We start from the raw sequence: 16,579 nt of genomic DNA on the forward strand, positions 1-16,579 counted from the left end.
GGATTTGGGATTTGGGATTTGGGATTTGGGATTTGGGATTTGGGATTTGGGATTTGGGATTTGGGATTTGGGATTTGGGATTTGGGATTTGGGATTTGGGATTTGGGATTTGGGATTTGGGATTTGGGATTTGGGATTTGGGATTTGGGATTTGGGATTTGGGATTTGGGATTTGGGATTTGGGATTTGGGATTTGGGATTTGGGATTTGGGATTTGGGATTTGGGATTTGGGATTTGGGATTTGGGATTTGGGATTTGGGATTTGGGATTTGGGATTTGGGATTTGGGATTTGGGATTTGGGATTTGGGATTTGGGATTTGGGATTTGGGATTTGGGATTTGGGATTTGGGATTTGGGATTTGGGATTTGGGATTTGGGATTTGGGATTTGGGATTTGGGATTTGGGATTTGGGATTTGGGATTTGGGATTTGGGATTTGGGATTTGGGATTTGGGATTTGGGATTTGGGATTTGGGATTTGGGATTTGGGATTTGGGATTTGGGATTTGGGATTTGGGATTTGGGATTTGGGATTTGGGATTTGGGATTTGGGATTTGGGATTTGGGATTTGGGATTTGGGATTTGGGATTTGGGATTTGGGATTTGGGATTTGGGATTTGGGATTTGGGATTTGGGATTTGGGATTTGGGATTTGGGATTTGGGATTTGGGATTTGGGATTTGGGATTTGGGATTTGGGATTTGGGATTTGGGATTTGGGATTTGGGATTTGGGATTTGGGATTTGGGATTTGAAATTTGAAATTTGAAATTTGAAATTTGAAATTTGAAATTTGAAATTTGAAATTTGAAATTTGAAATTTGAAATTTGAAATTTGAAATTTGAAATTTGAAATTTGAAATTTGAAATTTGAAATTTGAAATTTGAAATTTGAAATTTGAAATTTGAAATTTGGGATTTGGGATTTGGGATTTGGGATTTGGGATTTGGGATTTGGGATTTGGGATTTGGGATTTGGGATTTGGGATTTGGGATTTGGGATTTGGGATTTGGGATTTGGGATTTGGGATTTGGGATTTGGGATTTGGGATTTGGGATTTGGGATTTGGGATTTGGAATCCCAAATCGAGAATCAAGAATCGAGGATCGAGAATCGAGAATCGAGAATCGAGAATCGAGAATCGAGAATCGAGAATCGAGAATCGAGAATCGAGAATCGAGAATCGAGAATCGAGAATCGAGAATCGAGAATCGAGAATCGAGAATCGAGAATCGAGAATCGAGAATCGAGAATCGAGAATCGAGAATCGAGAATCGAGAATCGAGAATCGAGAATCGAGAATCGAGAATCGAGAATCGAGAATCGAGAATCGAGAATCGAGAATCGAGAATCGAGAATCGAGAATCGAGAATCGAGAATCGAGAATCGAGAATCGAGAATCGAGAATCGAGAATCGAGAATCGAGAATTGAGAATCGAGAATCGAGAATCGAGAATCGAGAATCGAGAATCGAGAATCGAGAATCGAGAATCGAGAATCGAGAATCGAGAATCGAGAATCGAGAATCGAGAATCGAGAATCGAGAATCGAGAATCGAGAATCGAGAATCGAGAATCGAGAATCGAGAATCGAGAATCGAGAATCGAGAATCGAGAATCGAGAATCGAGAATCGAGAATCGAGAATCGAGAATCGAGAATCGAGAATCGAGAATCGAGAATCGAGAATCGAGAATCGAGAATCGAGAATCGAGAATCGAGAATCGAGAATCGAGAATCGAGAATCGAGAATCGAGAATCGAGAATCGAGAATCGAGAATCGAGAATCGAGAATCGAGAATCGAGAATCGAGAATCGAGAATCGAGAATCGAGAATCGAGAATCGAGAATCGAGAATCGAGAATCGAGAATCGAGAATCGAGAATCGAGAATCGAGAATCGAGAATCGAGAATCGAGAATCGAGAATCGAGAATCGAGAATCGAGAATCGAGAATCGAGAATCGAGAATCGAGAATCGAGAATCGAGAATCGAGAATCGAGAATCGAGAATCGAGAATCGAGAATCGAGAATCGAGAATCGAGAATCGAGAATCGAGAATCGAGAATCGAGAATCGAGAATCGAGAATCGAGAATCGAGAATCGAGAATCGAGAATCGAGAATCGAGAATCGAGAATCGAGAATCGAGAATCGAGAATCGAGAATCGAGAATCGAGAATCGAGAATCGAGAATCGAGAATCGAGAATCGAGAATCGAGAATCGAGAATCGAGAATCGAGAATCGAGAATCGAGAATCGAGAATCGAGAATCGAGAATCGAGAATCGAGAATCGAGAATCGAGAATCGAGAATCGAGAATCGAGAATCGAGAATCGAGAATCGAGAATCGAGAATCGAGAATCGAGAATCGAGAATCGAGAATCGAGAATCGAGAATCGAGAATCGAGAATCGAGAATCGAGAATCGAGAATCGAGAATCGAGAATCGAGAATCGAGAATCGAGAATCGAGAATCGAGAATCGAGAATCGAGAATCGAGAATCGAGAATCGAGAATCGAGAATCGAGAATCGAGAATCGAGAATCGAGAATCGAGAATCGAGAATCGAGAATCAAGAATCGAGAATCTAGAATTCAGAATCGAGAATCGAGAATCGAGAATTGGTTTTGGTTTCTGATTTCTGATTTCTGATTTCTGATTTCTGATTTCTGATTTCTGATTTCTGATTTCTGATTTCTGATTTCTGATTTCTGATTTCTGATTTCTGATTTCTGATTTCTGATTTCTGATTTCTGATTTCTGATTTCTGATTTCTGATTTCTGATTTCTGATTTCTGATTTCTGATTTCTGATTTCTGATTTCTGATTTCTGATTTCTGATTTCTGATTTCTGATTTCTGATTTCTGATTTCTGATTTCTGATTTCTGATTTCTGATTTCTGATTTCAGATTTCTGATTTCTGATTTCTGATTTCTGATTTCTGATTTCTGATTTCTGATTTCTGATTTCTGATTTCTGATTTCTGATTTCTGATTTCTGATTTCTGATTTCTGATTTCTGATTTCTGATTTCTGATTTCTGATTTCTGATTTCTGATTTCTGATTTCTGATTTCTGATTTCTGATTTCTGATTTCTGATTTCTGATTTCTGATTTCTGATTTCTGATTTCTGATTTCTGATTTCTGATTTCTGATTTCTGATTTCTGATTTCTGATTTCTGATTTCTGATTTCTGATTTCTGATTTCTGATTTCTGATTTCTGATTTCTGATTTCTGATTTCTGATTTCTGATTTCTGATTTCTGATTTCTGATTTCTGATTTCTGATTTCTGATTTCTGATTTCAGATTTCTGATTTCTGATTTCTGATTTCTGATTTCTGATTTCTGATTTCTGATTTCTGATTTTTGATTTCTGATTTCTGATTTCAACTTGACGAAAAATATTTGTTGTCGTTTGTGAGTAAACAATTTGTTATGAAATTGTATAATGTGGAAACTGTGACTAATCATGTATGTTAACCTTATAGTTGCCCTGAAGATGAAGGGATATTCCTTCGAAACGTCGGCTTCTAACGCAAAATAAATATTTTGTAAAGCAACACTTGGCCAATAAGCCATCTTTTAATAAATTCGAAAATAGGAAATCGGGAGTCAAGAATCAGCTATCGGGAATCTGGATTCAGGACTCAGAACTCATGATTCAGGATCTGAATTGTAGATAGTGGATTCTAGATTCTCCAAAATTCCAGGACAGCTACAGAGCAGGATGTAAAATCTTTTAAATGCAACTGGTGATGCATTGATGCCATTCTCATTACCATTTTACGCTAAAGTGGAAAGTTTTTAAACGCAGTTTCCGGTATTTCCGAAATCAGAGATTTTTTATGGTGATTTGAAATGCTTAAGTATTCATAGGACTGTAGTTTTGGAACCGGATTTAGGATCGAAACAAAATTGCCCAACATCCTTAAAATCTAAATTTGTTAAAATCAGCTCAGTCGTCACTGAGAAATCGATGTGAGTTCTAATTTGAAGTTTTTCACAACTATTTCTGGAGTAAGTAAGTTACAGTTGCCACTAACTAGCAAGATTTGCAAACTAGAAAACGTTGGCAATCAAGACCCAGAATTTTTACGTGTAACTTGAGTACAGTTAATTTCTTGGTATTGCAGATGATATACTCTTAGTTTTTTCTTAAAGATCAAAATTAAAAGCTGTACAAAAAGCACTGCATACTCATATTAACAGTATATTTATTAATAGCAAAACTCACATGTAGCTACCCCATTATATTCCGAATTTCACTTTGAAATACTTCATTTAGAAAGGTATCAGCACCTGAAGAAAATGAAGTGAAATTTTCAACAACAGGCACCTTAAACGCACGGAACGACCGAAATTAGCTCTGCGCCTAATTCGTATTACTGTTTTTGAATTAGTTGATTTTAACAACAAAATTTCCAAAATAACTATAAAATTAGTTAAAATTTAGAATTTACTGTGCTGAAAAAAACTCTTATTTTTAGAGAATGTGTTTAGTTGGCGAATTTTCTGGACACAAACCAGCAATATTTCAATCCAACACGAAATTCTCATTGACAACTAATTTCGTTATTAAAACCAGAAACTTTGATTCTATTTATCTATCACCGTCATTACTGAATGACAGCAGTGTCAAAGCCAAACAATCCATTAAAAAGCTAAAAGGGACAGTCTTGTTGAAACTGCTCGCAAATTGTTTAGATGTTTTTCGCATGTGTTACGATATATCCATATATAAATTTCTACCCCGATATGTAGAAATGACGTAAACTCTTAGTGGAAAGTGTATTTATTCAGAATTTGTGCGCAGTTGAAGCGATTGTGGGTAATAATGTTTTTACGCGAAACAGTGAAGTGAGTTTCGAATGTTGCACTCTAATTGTACACGTCAAATGATGTTTTTTTGTATCTTCTCATTCCGGGTTACGCCGTCCGGTGTATACTTGTATTCGGTTTTTGTTTTCCGAGTGCTCAAAGTTTTCAGTGAGAGAGTCGATTTCGCGAAGTCGAATGAAGAAAACAGCGATTTAGAAGTAAAATTTTTCAAAAAGAAGTTTATGTTTCGCTTATGTCTTTTTCTCCAATACAACATCGTATTTATACCTGCAAATATAGAAAAGATAACCGCGACTGAAATTTTTTTCGGTAGTAGTGTGCCATCTAGTGGCTAGTAGTCATTACGGTGTTAACGAGCGCCATATAGCTGCTAATTGCAGAAACCAATTCAACCAGTTGTGTTGGTTGAAAACAACGTTTTTTTTTCTCTAATTCAACTAAAAAATTAGTTGAATGGATATGAAGCGTGCCTTAACTAAGAAATGACAGCACGTTTAATTGGTGAATTCAACTAAAAAAAATAGCCATTTCAACAAATATTTTATTATTATTAAGAGAATTAGAATTAAAAAATCTAAATTAGCAAAAGTAAGATTTTTTTAGTTGTCTCAAAAAATAACTAACTAAAATCAGAAAATCAACTAATTTTTTCGCCAAAATGCTAATTTCGGTCTTTCCGTGCGGCGAAATTCGCTAAACTGAATAGTTCGAAAAATTATATTCAGCGGATTTTCAGCGCAAAACTGTTATTTTGGTCGAATTTAGTCTTACACCACCGTTTCCAAAGTGTATTAGAATGATATGAAGATAATCTGTACGATCCACAAAACTGCTCTGAGCAATATTCAATCGACATCTACAAAAGCATGATTAAACAGGAAAGCTCAAGAAGAATGAGAAGGATTTAAATGAAATGCTTAGTAAGCGGATAAAAATAACTTATAGATGACATAAAGCGAAAGTTTCGAAACATTCTACAAACAACCTCCAATAAGGTGGTGATTCAATGCATGAAATCTGAACTTAATACAAAAATAATGCCGTCTGGCAAATTAATAAGGATGTTAGTAGAAACAAAGCTCGAATGTGCACATGCCCAGCAAGCCACCGAAGTTCAGACGTAACACAAGTGAATATTTACCTCACAGCACACTTTGATTGGTTAATAAATCGTAAAACATCGACAGCAGAAAATATACAGCCTACTGTGACTCTCACGCGGACACCCCTTCCTAATCAGCACAGCGAGTCCATGGATGGTTCCTTGACGGAAAGCATGCGGGAGTTCCGTTGCTTCTGTGCCGTCGAAGGAGACCCCTCGGAGATAACGGTAACAACACCCGTGAGCTCACCAATATCAAGAGAAGCTCCTCCAGGGCCGCCACCGCCGCCAACACCACCGCCACCATTAACTTCCGGAACAACCGTTTGCAGGTGTTGGGTAGCGTTCAAATTCAAATGCAAAAAACCGTTTTGCCGCTTCGACTGCGGCGGCGGCTTGTTGGAAGATCGTGCCGTCGCCGATCCGTTATCCGAAGAGGACGAAGTGTCCGATTCGTCACTCGATGAACTGGGTGCTGTTGATAATTGACGCGGGAAAACAATAAACAAACAAACAAACAGTCAGACGAACAGTCTCGAGACGACGGTAGAACGTAAAAAACAACCTCACCTACACCATTCTGCTTTTTGAGTTCTTTCTTAACGATACTCAACTGCCGGGCACTGCACAGTGGCGTATCCACCTCGTAGGTATTGTTGAACATCGTGTAATCAACCTTTTAATTGAAAATGAAAAAAATCGATTAATAGCTCAGTTAATGAGTGACCTACGTGAAACATCGAATTTGTGTCAGCCGGAACTCGTGAGAAAATGCGTGAATGCTACGGAGATACGCATGCGCGTTCCTAGTTGATTCATTCATCGCAGCAGTCCATGCATTAAACTGCCCATACATACCTCATATTCTCCGGTATCTCGTTTGAATGTAACCACCGACTCGAAACGATGACCCCACAGAATTTCCGATGGTAAGTAACTGCTTCGAGCCTGAGTTGTCATTCCAGTCGATTCGACTACTCCCTCTGGAAAATACTGAAATGTTTGAATGAATTCTACAATCGCCAAATCGTCCACTTTACCAAGCATTACGACAATTTCAAACCGTTCCCGGAGTACATCCTGCGCGGAAAGATTGTACAGTGGACTACTTTTGTCGATTTTATGCACGACAATCGACGGCCATATAAACATAAGCCGGTCGTCTCCGCCGTCGCAGCTAACCTCTAAATTTTGCTGGAAAAATGGCAGTAACTCTCCTTCCTTGGTGATCTATTGAATCAATTGAAATACTAAGTTTTTTTTAACAAATTTAACCGACTCCCAGAGCTCACCTTCCTTCGGATGATTTGCGCCGTCACGTGCGCCTCGATGATGTGACTCTTGCGCATATCACCCACTCGGAACATCAAACACGGTACCCCGTCCCGGTGGCAGATGACGGCATTACGTGAAAATAGCAACGTCTGGGCTCGCTTTTTCGGGCGGGAAAGTTTCGCGAATACAATTCCCACCATAAATGCTTGTATAAATACACCGGTTATGCTTTGCAGTGCCACGATGAACACCGCTTCCGGGCATTCCTCCGTTACGTATCGATTCCCGTAACCGATGGTGGATTGAGTTTCCAACGAGAACAGGAATGCAGAAGTGAATCCATAGATTGAGGTCACACACGGATGGTGTTGGGAATCTGTAAAAAAAATGAAAAATAACCCAACGCAAATAATAATAACGGAAACACAAACCTCCAATGGCATAGGCAGCGACATCGCCGTGGCTGTACCCGATCAGATACCAAATCGTACCGAATCCCAGCCACGATAGGATGAAGCTGAGAGCAAATACCAACAGCGTCCAACGCCACTGAATGTCGACCAGTGTGGTGAAAATATCCTGCAAGTAGGCAAATCAGAGACGGTGATTAAAATTAAGCGCAGGCGCTAGCAAGAAATCAACAGACAGTCGCAGTAGGCGTATTACTTTGTCGTACTAGAATTGAGGTATGAGTCCACATGTTAGGATTGTGTCATCAACAAACAGATACCATTTCGATGCATTTAAATGTTCTTTATTGCACTGGCAATTTTCATATCAAATTCAAATATCGGCTTTGGTGGTGATTTAGTAACTGGAGGAAGCGTAACAATTGGTATCTTCTTGGTCGCTATTGTTTTAATCTTCAGTGTGGGAAATGCTTCCCCTACAGTAATCAGACCCAGTAAAACGCAAAATAAAGCCAACAGCTTCATTGTCTTTTGTCTTGCAATGACTTTTAATGCTCAAAGTTTACCACGTTCTATAGTTGCCCAAACACGTTTGCTCCCGTTTTATAACCGACTATTTACAACGGGACTTGAAAGTCGACTCCTACGTAAAAACGTTAAACATCTGAACCAATTCACTCAGTTCTGCTTGTTGAAACAAGTGCGTAAATTGGCTACCAAAATATTTGTGTTTCGTATACAATTTGAGTGATATTTACCGTATCTCACGCCGATTTTGAATTATCGACAAATAATAAGAAATAGTCACAGCTTAAAATTATTGACCAAAGGAGCCCCGATTGCAAGAATTATTTTAATTCACCTATAGGGGATTAAATATAAATGTATATTTACAGAACTACCTTCATGGTTTAGAATAAACCCAAACCTCCGAATTACGAATTTTTCCTTACCTCCTTTTGCGTAACTCTTTGTACGAACCAAATCCCAAATAACGAAAATACTCCATAAAAAATAGGTTTTGCCATAAAATGAAAACGATTTCCGGCTATTTTTAGAACGGGTTTGAAGAGTAGATTTCGGGAAACGAAGTTTGAGGTATTTTAAGCATAATCATCTGCTCCAATTAATTTATATCCAGAATTTTCCTTTAATCAGTGAACGTTTCAAATTTAAAAAAAAATACGAGCTTGGACAGTTTACTCTCACCCCTTGTCTTGTTTAATATATCTTGGTGATTTGAAACTGATTTGATTGGTCTGTTAGTATGTTTTTTGTAGATCCGAGTAAAGTCGTACATCAAAATGAGAGCAAATTGAAATCATATTATGATATCGACATCAAATTGAATTCTTAATTTGATTTCACTTAATAAATTGATTACCTGGTAACAAATTATGTTTTCGTTTTGCTCTACTACTTATGATGTTTTAAAACAAGATATGGTAGCATATAACTTGTTTGACATGCTAAGCTAAATCTGATTTAATCCATCTAGTACTGTAATGATACTTTTTCTCATTTATATGGACGTGAGAAATTATTGTTAGTTTTAATTCGAACCTTTTTTATCACACACCACAAATGACATCATACAGAACAAATGAAAATTACACATGACGCAAACAAGACTGTTCTTGTATAAAGACCAAATATTACTCATATTGATCAACTGATTCATTTCTACGATGCACAAAGAAATGAGAGGTGGTGGTTCATCTTACGCGGTGTTACCCAATAAAACATTCAGATTCGTCATTTAGATATAAATTTGAGAAACTCGGTTAAGCCATTCAAGAGAAACCCTGTATTTTCGAAACCAGGAGTCTTTTTCAGTAGACTATGGGATCATAGGACTTTTCATCTGAATAACAGATGAGTTATCCAATAATACCAAATTGAAAAAATAATAAATCTTTCAATTACACTCAACTATGAGCTATACTAAAAATATATTGAAATTTGTGTCAAGAAAATACATTCTTAACAAAGGGTATTTTACAAATCCGTATTTAGGAAAAAGAAAAGTATCGTCACAAATTGTAGAACAGGTTCTATGATAATAATCAAAGTACTACTTTTATATTCACTTAAAACATATTAAATAATATTAACACAAACACATACAAGTGATAAAACAAACCTCATTAACATAGTTTTCTGAAGAATTAATACTTGAATATGACAAACGATTACAGTTGTCATCTGAGGACTGCTCACTTAAATAATTAAACGAATCATTATTTTCGTTGATTAGTTGAGCTAGAAAATTCGATAGATTTTCGATGGGAACTAACTACAGCATGCTCTTCATTCCTAACGCGACCGTCGTACCGTTCGGATGCTAATTCGTGGTAGAGCAAGTGTGTATATAGCCGTGCTAATCCGCTTCAAGGTCAATCAAAGATTAATCTTTTGTTACTGTGAGCAGTGTACCAGACAAACACGAAACAATAGAAACAATAGAGGGACTTCGTATCGAACACTCGTTGTCATCGGTCGCTTTGGTAGAATCTCCCCAAGTGTTTTCTGTAGAGTGCCTATTTGTGGATTGCGACCGTTTGTTACGGGTAATTTCAGTGCCAGTGTATGGGATCGGAGCTAACCCATCCCGATCTAGTGCAATTCGATCCGTTGTACGGATAAAAAGTGCATTTTTCGATACCACAAAAATCGTTGTGATAACACGTGCTTACAGCAACGAATCTCCATATTGGCTGCCAAGGTCGAGCTCTGCCTCCCGGACGGTAGCCAGCTCGGACTTAGCCTTCCAGGCGTAAACTGATAGCCATCGGCTATATTGTATATGTGCAGTGAAGACTTGTGTGATAGTGAGAGTGTGTCTGAAGATACTGCTTAGCATCTACCGCCATCGTAAAACCAAACACGTGGTCAGTGTTCATTGGTTGCTGTGTTGAGAAGTTTTCTGCACACCAGCAGCAGGGACGATCATTTTGCTACCCTTGAAGTGATACAAGCTAAGTATTATTATAGTATTTGTTCTCTCTTTCCTTCTCGCTAGCATATCTTTGTGAAGCGTCTCCTTCACCTTATTATGAGCGAGGGTGGAGGCCTTTCCCCCTCAAATGGCAAACCCCTCATCAATATGGATGTTATAGAAGACCAAAATTATCTTCCTTCCTCTGACAATCCCCCTCGTACTCGCGTGTGGCCGATCGGTTCTGCTGGGCCTTATGTGGTATATTTCCGGTCCAAAAAAGATGAACCGCTTAATTTGATGCAAATATCGCGCGAACTGGCTAAACATTATCCGGACGTGATTCAGATAACAAAGGTTCGAGCAAAAAAATTGAAAGTGGTCGTAAAAACCATAGAGCAGGCGAATAGGATCGCTCGCCACGATGCTTTTACACGGAGCTATCGAGTCTACATACCAGCGCGAGAAGTAGAAATTGACGGCGTGGTCACGGAAGCGAGCCTGAATTGCGAAGACCTTCTGAAGCATGGGGTTGGTTGTTTCAGGGACCCTACACTTCAGAAGGTAAAAATATTGGACTGCAAGCAATTGAATTCAATAAAAATTGCAGAGGATAATACAAAAACATATTCTCCATCAGGCTCGTTTCGGGTGACTTTTGCTGGATCTGTCCTTCCTAACTTCATCCTTCTGGACAGAGTTCGCTTACCGGTTCGACTTTTTGTGCCGCGGGTGATGAATTGCACTAACTGCAAGCAGTTGGGCCATACAGCCACCTATTGCGGCAATAAACAGAGATGCATTAAATGTGGGGGGGACCATGTGGATGATTCCTGCGGTAAAAAAGCTGAAAAGTGCCTTTACTGTGGGGAAAATCCACATGAATTGAGTTCATGCCCCACATACAAACTGCGCGGGGAAAAATTAAAACGATCTCTTAAAGAACGTTCCAAGCGCACCTTCGCAGAGATGCTGAAGAACGCCATGCCACCTGTCGAATCGGTAAACCTTTATGATTGTTTGCCTTCTGACGAGATTGACTCCGATGACCCTCAAGAGGGAACATCCTTTGCTATGCCTAGCGGTTCTAGGAAAAGAAAGCCAACCTCATCTCCTAAACTGCCTTGTAAAGGCCCAAGGGTGTCCTCTGTGGGGATCAACAAAGTTACAACACGGGGAAGTGCTTCACAGAAACCGAAGCAAAAGGCTCCTGGTCTGGCAAACTTAAGATCAGACCAAGAATTTCCATCACTTCCTGGTACAACAAACACCCCCAGTACCCCCAAAATTCAACTAGAGAATCAATCAAGTGCTGGACTACTGAAATTCTCTGATATTGTGGACTGGATTTTCAGAACCTTCAATATCACTGATCCTCTTAAAAGTATGATTATGACATTTATGCCAACAGTTAGAACATTTTTGAAGCAGTTGACTGCTACATGGCCCCTCCTTTCAGTGATTGTATCCTTCGATGGCTAACTCATCGAACGGGGTTGAGGATTCAATCACTGTCTTACAGTGGAATTGCAGAAGTATTATCCCGAAAATTGATTCCTTCAAAATTTTAATAAATAGTGTGAAATGTGACGCGTTTGCATTATGTGAAACCTGGTTGACTTCAAATATTTCCCTCAACTTCCACGATTTTAACATTATTCGCTTGGATCGAGATAACCCCTACGGAGGAGTACTTTTAGGGATCAAAAAGTGCTATTCTTTCTATCGAATTAACCTCCCCTCGATACCAGGTATTGAAGTGGTCGCATGTCATATCACAATCAAAGGCAAGGACCTTTGCATTGCTTCCATTTACATTCCCCCAAGAGTCTCGGTTGGGTTCCAATGGCTCAGCGATATCATGCAACTCCTTCCTGCGCTGACGTTAGTTTTAGGAGACTTTAACTCTCACGGTACGGGATGGGGTTGTCTTCACGATGACAACAGATCAACCGCGATCTATGATATTTGCGATAGCTTCAATATGACTATTCTGAACACGGGAGAAATGACACGGATTCCTCCACCACCAGCAAGACCAAGTGCGCTGGATTTATCCCTTTGCTCGACCTCGTTACGACTAGATTGCAAGTGGGAGGCAATCCCTGATCCCCATGGTAGCGATCATCTACCTATCGTAATTTCAGTCGCCAGGGGATTGAGATCATTGGAGACAATCAATGTTTCGTATGACCTCACACGAAATATTGATTGGAAATGCTACGCAATCTTGATATCTGAGAAACTAGAAACAACACAAGAACTTCCTCCGGAGGAAGAGTACACGTTTTTGGCTGGCTTGATTCTCGACTCCGCGATTCAAGCTCAGACGAAACGTGTACCCGGCGCGAAAACTAACATCCGTCCTCCCAACCCGTGGTGGGACAAAGAGTGCTCATCTCTGAACGCTGAAAGATCTCTAGCATTCAAAAAATTCAGAAAAAACGGAACATCTGATAATTATCGGAATTACACGGCGCTAGACAAGCGAATGAAGAACTTAGTTAAAGCAAAGAAACTAGGTTATTGGCGACGGTTTGTTGACGGATTAACAAAAGAAACATCGATGAGCACTCTTTGGAACACTGCTCGACGAATGCGTAACCAAAACACGACGAACGAAAGCGAGGAATATTCTAACAGCTGGATATTCGATTTCGCTAAAAAAGTATGCCCCGATTCTGTTCCGGAACAGAAGATCTCCCGCGTCGCGATATCGAATACAAACGAAACACCGTTTTCGATGGTAGAGCTCTCACTTGCGCTTCTGTCATGTAACAATAAAGCCCCGGGGCTAGACAGAATTAAATTCAACTTGTTGAAAAATCTGCCTGACTCTGCCAAAAGGCGCTTGTTGAATATATTCAACAAGTTCCTCGAGGGTAATATTGTCCCTCATGACTGGAGACAAGTGAGAGTTATCGCCATTCAAAAACCTGGGAAACCAGCCTCCGATCACAATTCGTATCGGCCGATTGCTATGCTCTCCTGCATCCGGAAGTTGTTTGAAAAAATGATTCTCTTTCGTTTAGACAATTGGGTCGAGACTAATGGCTTGCTTTCAGGTACACAATTTGGTTTCCGCAAAGGCAAAGGAACGAACGATTGTCTTGCGTTGCTCTCAACAGAAATTCAAATGGCATTTGCTCGTAAAGAACAAATGGCGTCAGTTTTCCTAGACATTAAGGGGGCTTTTGACTCAGTTTCTATAAATATCCTATCTGAGAAGTTGCATCAGCATGGTCTTTCGCCAGTTTTGAACAACTTTTTACATAATCTATTGTCTGAGAAACACATGTACTTTGCGCATGGTGATTTGTCAACAATACGATTCAGCTACATGGGTCTTCCTCAGGGCTCATGCTTAAGCCCCCTTTTATACAATTTTTACGTAAGTAATATCGATGAATGTATCAACACATCTTGCACGCTAAGACAACTTGCCGATGACAGCGTTGTGTCTATTATAGGACCCAAAGCTGCCGATCTCCAAGGACCATTGCAAGATACCCTCGACAACTTGTCGACATGGGCTCTTCAAATGGGTATCGAGTTCTCTACGGAGAAAACTGAGCTGGTTGTATTTTCGAGGAAGCGAGAACCAGCACAATTACAGCTTCAACTAGGGGGTGGAACCATAGCTCAGGTCTTCACATTTAAATATCTCGGGGTCTGGTTCGACTCAAAAGGCACCTGGGGATGTCATATTAGGTATCTGAAACAGAAATGCCAGCAGAGAATCAACTTTCTTCGTACAATAACTGGATCATGGTGGGGTGCCCACCCAGGAGACCTGATCAGGTTGTACCAAACAACGATATTGTCCGTAATGGAATACGGATGCTTCTGCTTCCGATCCGCGGCAAACACCCATTTTATCAAGCTGGAAAGAATTCAGTATCGTTGTTTGCGTATTGCCTTAGGTTGCATGCAGTCGACTCATACGATGAGTCTTGAAGTACTGGCGGGCGTCTTACCATTGAAAAACCGATTCTGGGATCTTTCATATCGATTGCTAATCCGATGCGATATCTTGAATCCAATGGTGATTGAAAACTTCGAAAGGCTTGTTGAGCTCAATTCTCAGACCCGTTTTATGTCCTTGTATTTTGATTACATGGCTCAGAATATTAATCCTTCTTCGTTTGTTTCCAACCGTGCTCATTTCTTGGATACTTCTGATTCTACTGTGTTTTTCGACACATCCATGAGAGAAGAGATTCGTGGAATTCCAGATTACATACGCCCTCAAGTGACCCCTAATATTTTTTACAATAATTTTAGAGCAGTCGACTGTGAAAAGATGTTTTACACTGACGGATCAAATCTCAACGGGTCCACAGGCTTCGGTATCTTCAATCAGAACATCACCGCTTCTTACAAACTCAGTGATCCGGCTTCAGTTTACGTCGCAGAATTAGCTGCTATTCAGTACACCCTTGAGATCATTGAAACCTTGCCCAAAGACCATTACTTCATTGTCACGGACAGTCTAAGCTCAATAGAAGCTCTCCGGACAATGAAGCCAGGAAAGTATCCCCCATATTTCCTGGGGAAAATACGGGAACACTTGCGAACTTTATCTGAACGGTCTTATTCAATATCGTTAGTCTGGGTCCCTTCACATTGTTCCATTCCGGGAAATGAAAAGGCAGACTCATTGGCTAAGGCGGGCGCATTAAATGGTGCAATTTACGAAAGACCAATTTGCTTCAACGAATTTTTCAGTATATCTCGTCGAAGGACTCTCGAAAGTTGGCAAACTTCATGGAGTAATGGGGAGCTGGGACGATGGTTACACTCCATTATCCCGAAGGTATCGACGAAACCTTGGTTCAGAGGGATGAATGTGGGTCGTGATTTCATTCGTGTGATGTCCCGGCTCATGTCTAATCACCACATCTTGAATGCACACCTCCGGCGTATCGGCCTCGTGGAGAGCGGTCTCTGCATTTGCGGTAAGGGTTATCACGACATCGAACATATTGTCTGGGCATGTACCGAGTATTGTGGCGCCAGATCGCAGCTAATGGACTCCCTTCGGGCCCGAGGTATATCACCCGGGGTTCCAGTACGAGACGTGTTGGCTCATCGAGACCTTCCCTATATGTCACTCTTATACCAGTTCATAAAAATCATCAACGTACAAGTCTGATCTGTGTTCTCTCAGAAACCTTTATCCCATTCCACGTGGATGTTTAAGCCAATGAAATAAAAGCGAAACGAAATCTTGCTTTTTTGCAAAATGAGCTAGTATTCCTTAGAAAGTCTTCACTTATCCCCCGATGATATTTCAGTTCAACCTCGATCCTAACATCCGCTCGCAACTCCTCATCCAACATATGTTCACCATCTTCTTCGGAACTAACAAGATCTTTGTGCTGACACTAATTTTGTTTTGCTCCCCCTTCTTTCGTCTCTTCACTATCTCGACGTTAACTAATTAGATCTTTTCGCTGAGCTAAGTAATTTCACTTTCTTATCCCTTTTTCCAGCAACATTTATTTCTCCTTGTTTCACTCCTTTCAGTCGATGATCAACGCGCGGGCCACCCGCCGGGTTCTCGCTGCCCGGGGGTGTTTCCCGCGGACCCACACGAAAGAATACGAAAACCATCGATGCGTACCAACGTCACCAGGATAATTCAGCGTACAAGTTCCAACCGACCAGACGCTGCCGATGACTAGTTGGAGACTACATCCTTGAAATCTGATCTCGAAATCACATCAGGAAATAGAATAAATTACTCTAATTTTAAGTAGTAAAATTAATGCCCTCGGCATCTTATAGCTTAACGCAGTGTGCCTTAATATATATTATTGAATAAAAAAAAAAAAAAAAATAGAAACAATACCGTTAGGCGATTTCAAGTGCTAGTGCAAGTCTGTAGACTTTAAATAGTGATCGAACGTTTGGAGTGGTGCCGTGACCCGGTGCTGTGTGCTTTTTTCCTCCTAGAGGTTTTTTTGCACACGGGCACAGTTACAATTCAATCAACGCGTGGCCCCAGCG

At 40.1% G+C, this 16,579-nt stretch overlaps 1 protein-coding gene across 7 annotated transcripts in view; it reads right to left on the minus strand.

The window, feature by feature from the left end:
• The window catches only part of LOC131433161 (G protein-activated inward rectifier potassium channel 3), a 307,064-nt gene that overhangs the window by 19,564 nt on the left and 270,921 nt on the right, over positions 1-16,579 (minus strand). For 5 of the 7 annotated variants that reach the window (XM_058600008.1, XM_058600009.1, XM_058600013.1 and 2 more), the window contains 6 exons: positions 7,651-7,798; positions 7,237-7,595; positions 6,985-7,174; positions 6,803-6,927; positions 6,515-6,620; positions 5,984-6,419 (listed from right to left, as the gene is read on the minus strand). In XM_058600008.1, the coding sequence (XP_058455991.1) occupies positions 6,079-6,419; positions 6,515-6,620; positions 6,803-6,927; positions 6,985-7,174; positions 7,237-7,595; positions 7,651-7,798 (1,269 nt within the window). In that variant the 3' untranslated portion in view covers positions 5,984-6,078. The remainder of the gene's footprint in view (positions 1-5,983; positions 6,420-6,514; positions 6,621-6,802; positions 6,928-6,984; positions 7,175-7,236; positions 7,596-7,650; positions 7,799-16,579) is intronic. The other 2 variants (XM_058600010.1, XM_058600014.1) reach the window with 2 other exon arrangements.

This window comes from Malaya genurostris, chromosome 2, assembly GCF_030247185.1.
Source record: "Malaya genurostris strain Urasoe2022 chromosome 2, Malgen_1.1, whole genome shotgun sequence".
Classification (NCBI taxonomy): domain Eukaryota; kingdom Metazoa; phylum Arthropoda; class Insecta; order Diptera; family Culicidae; genus Malaya; species Malaya genurostris.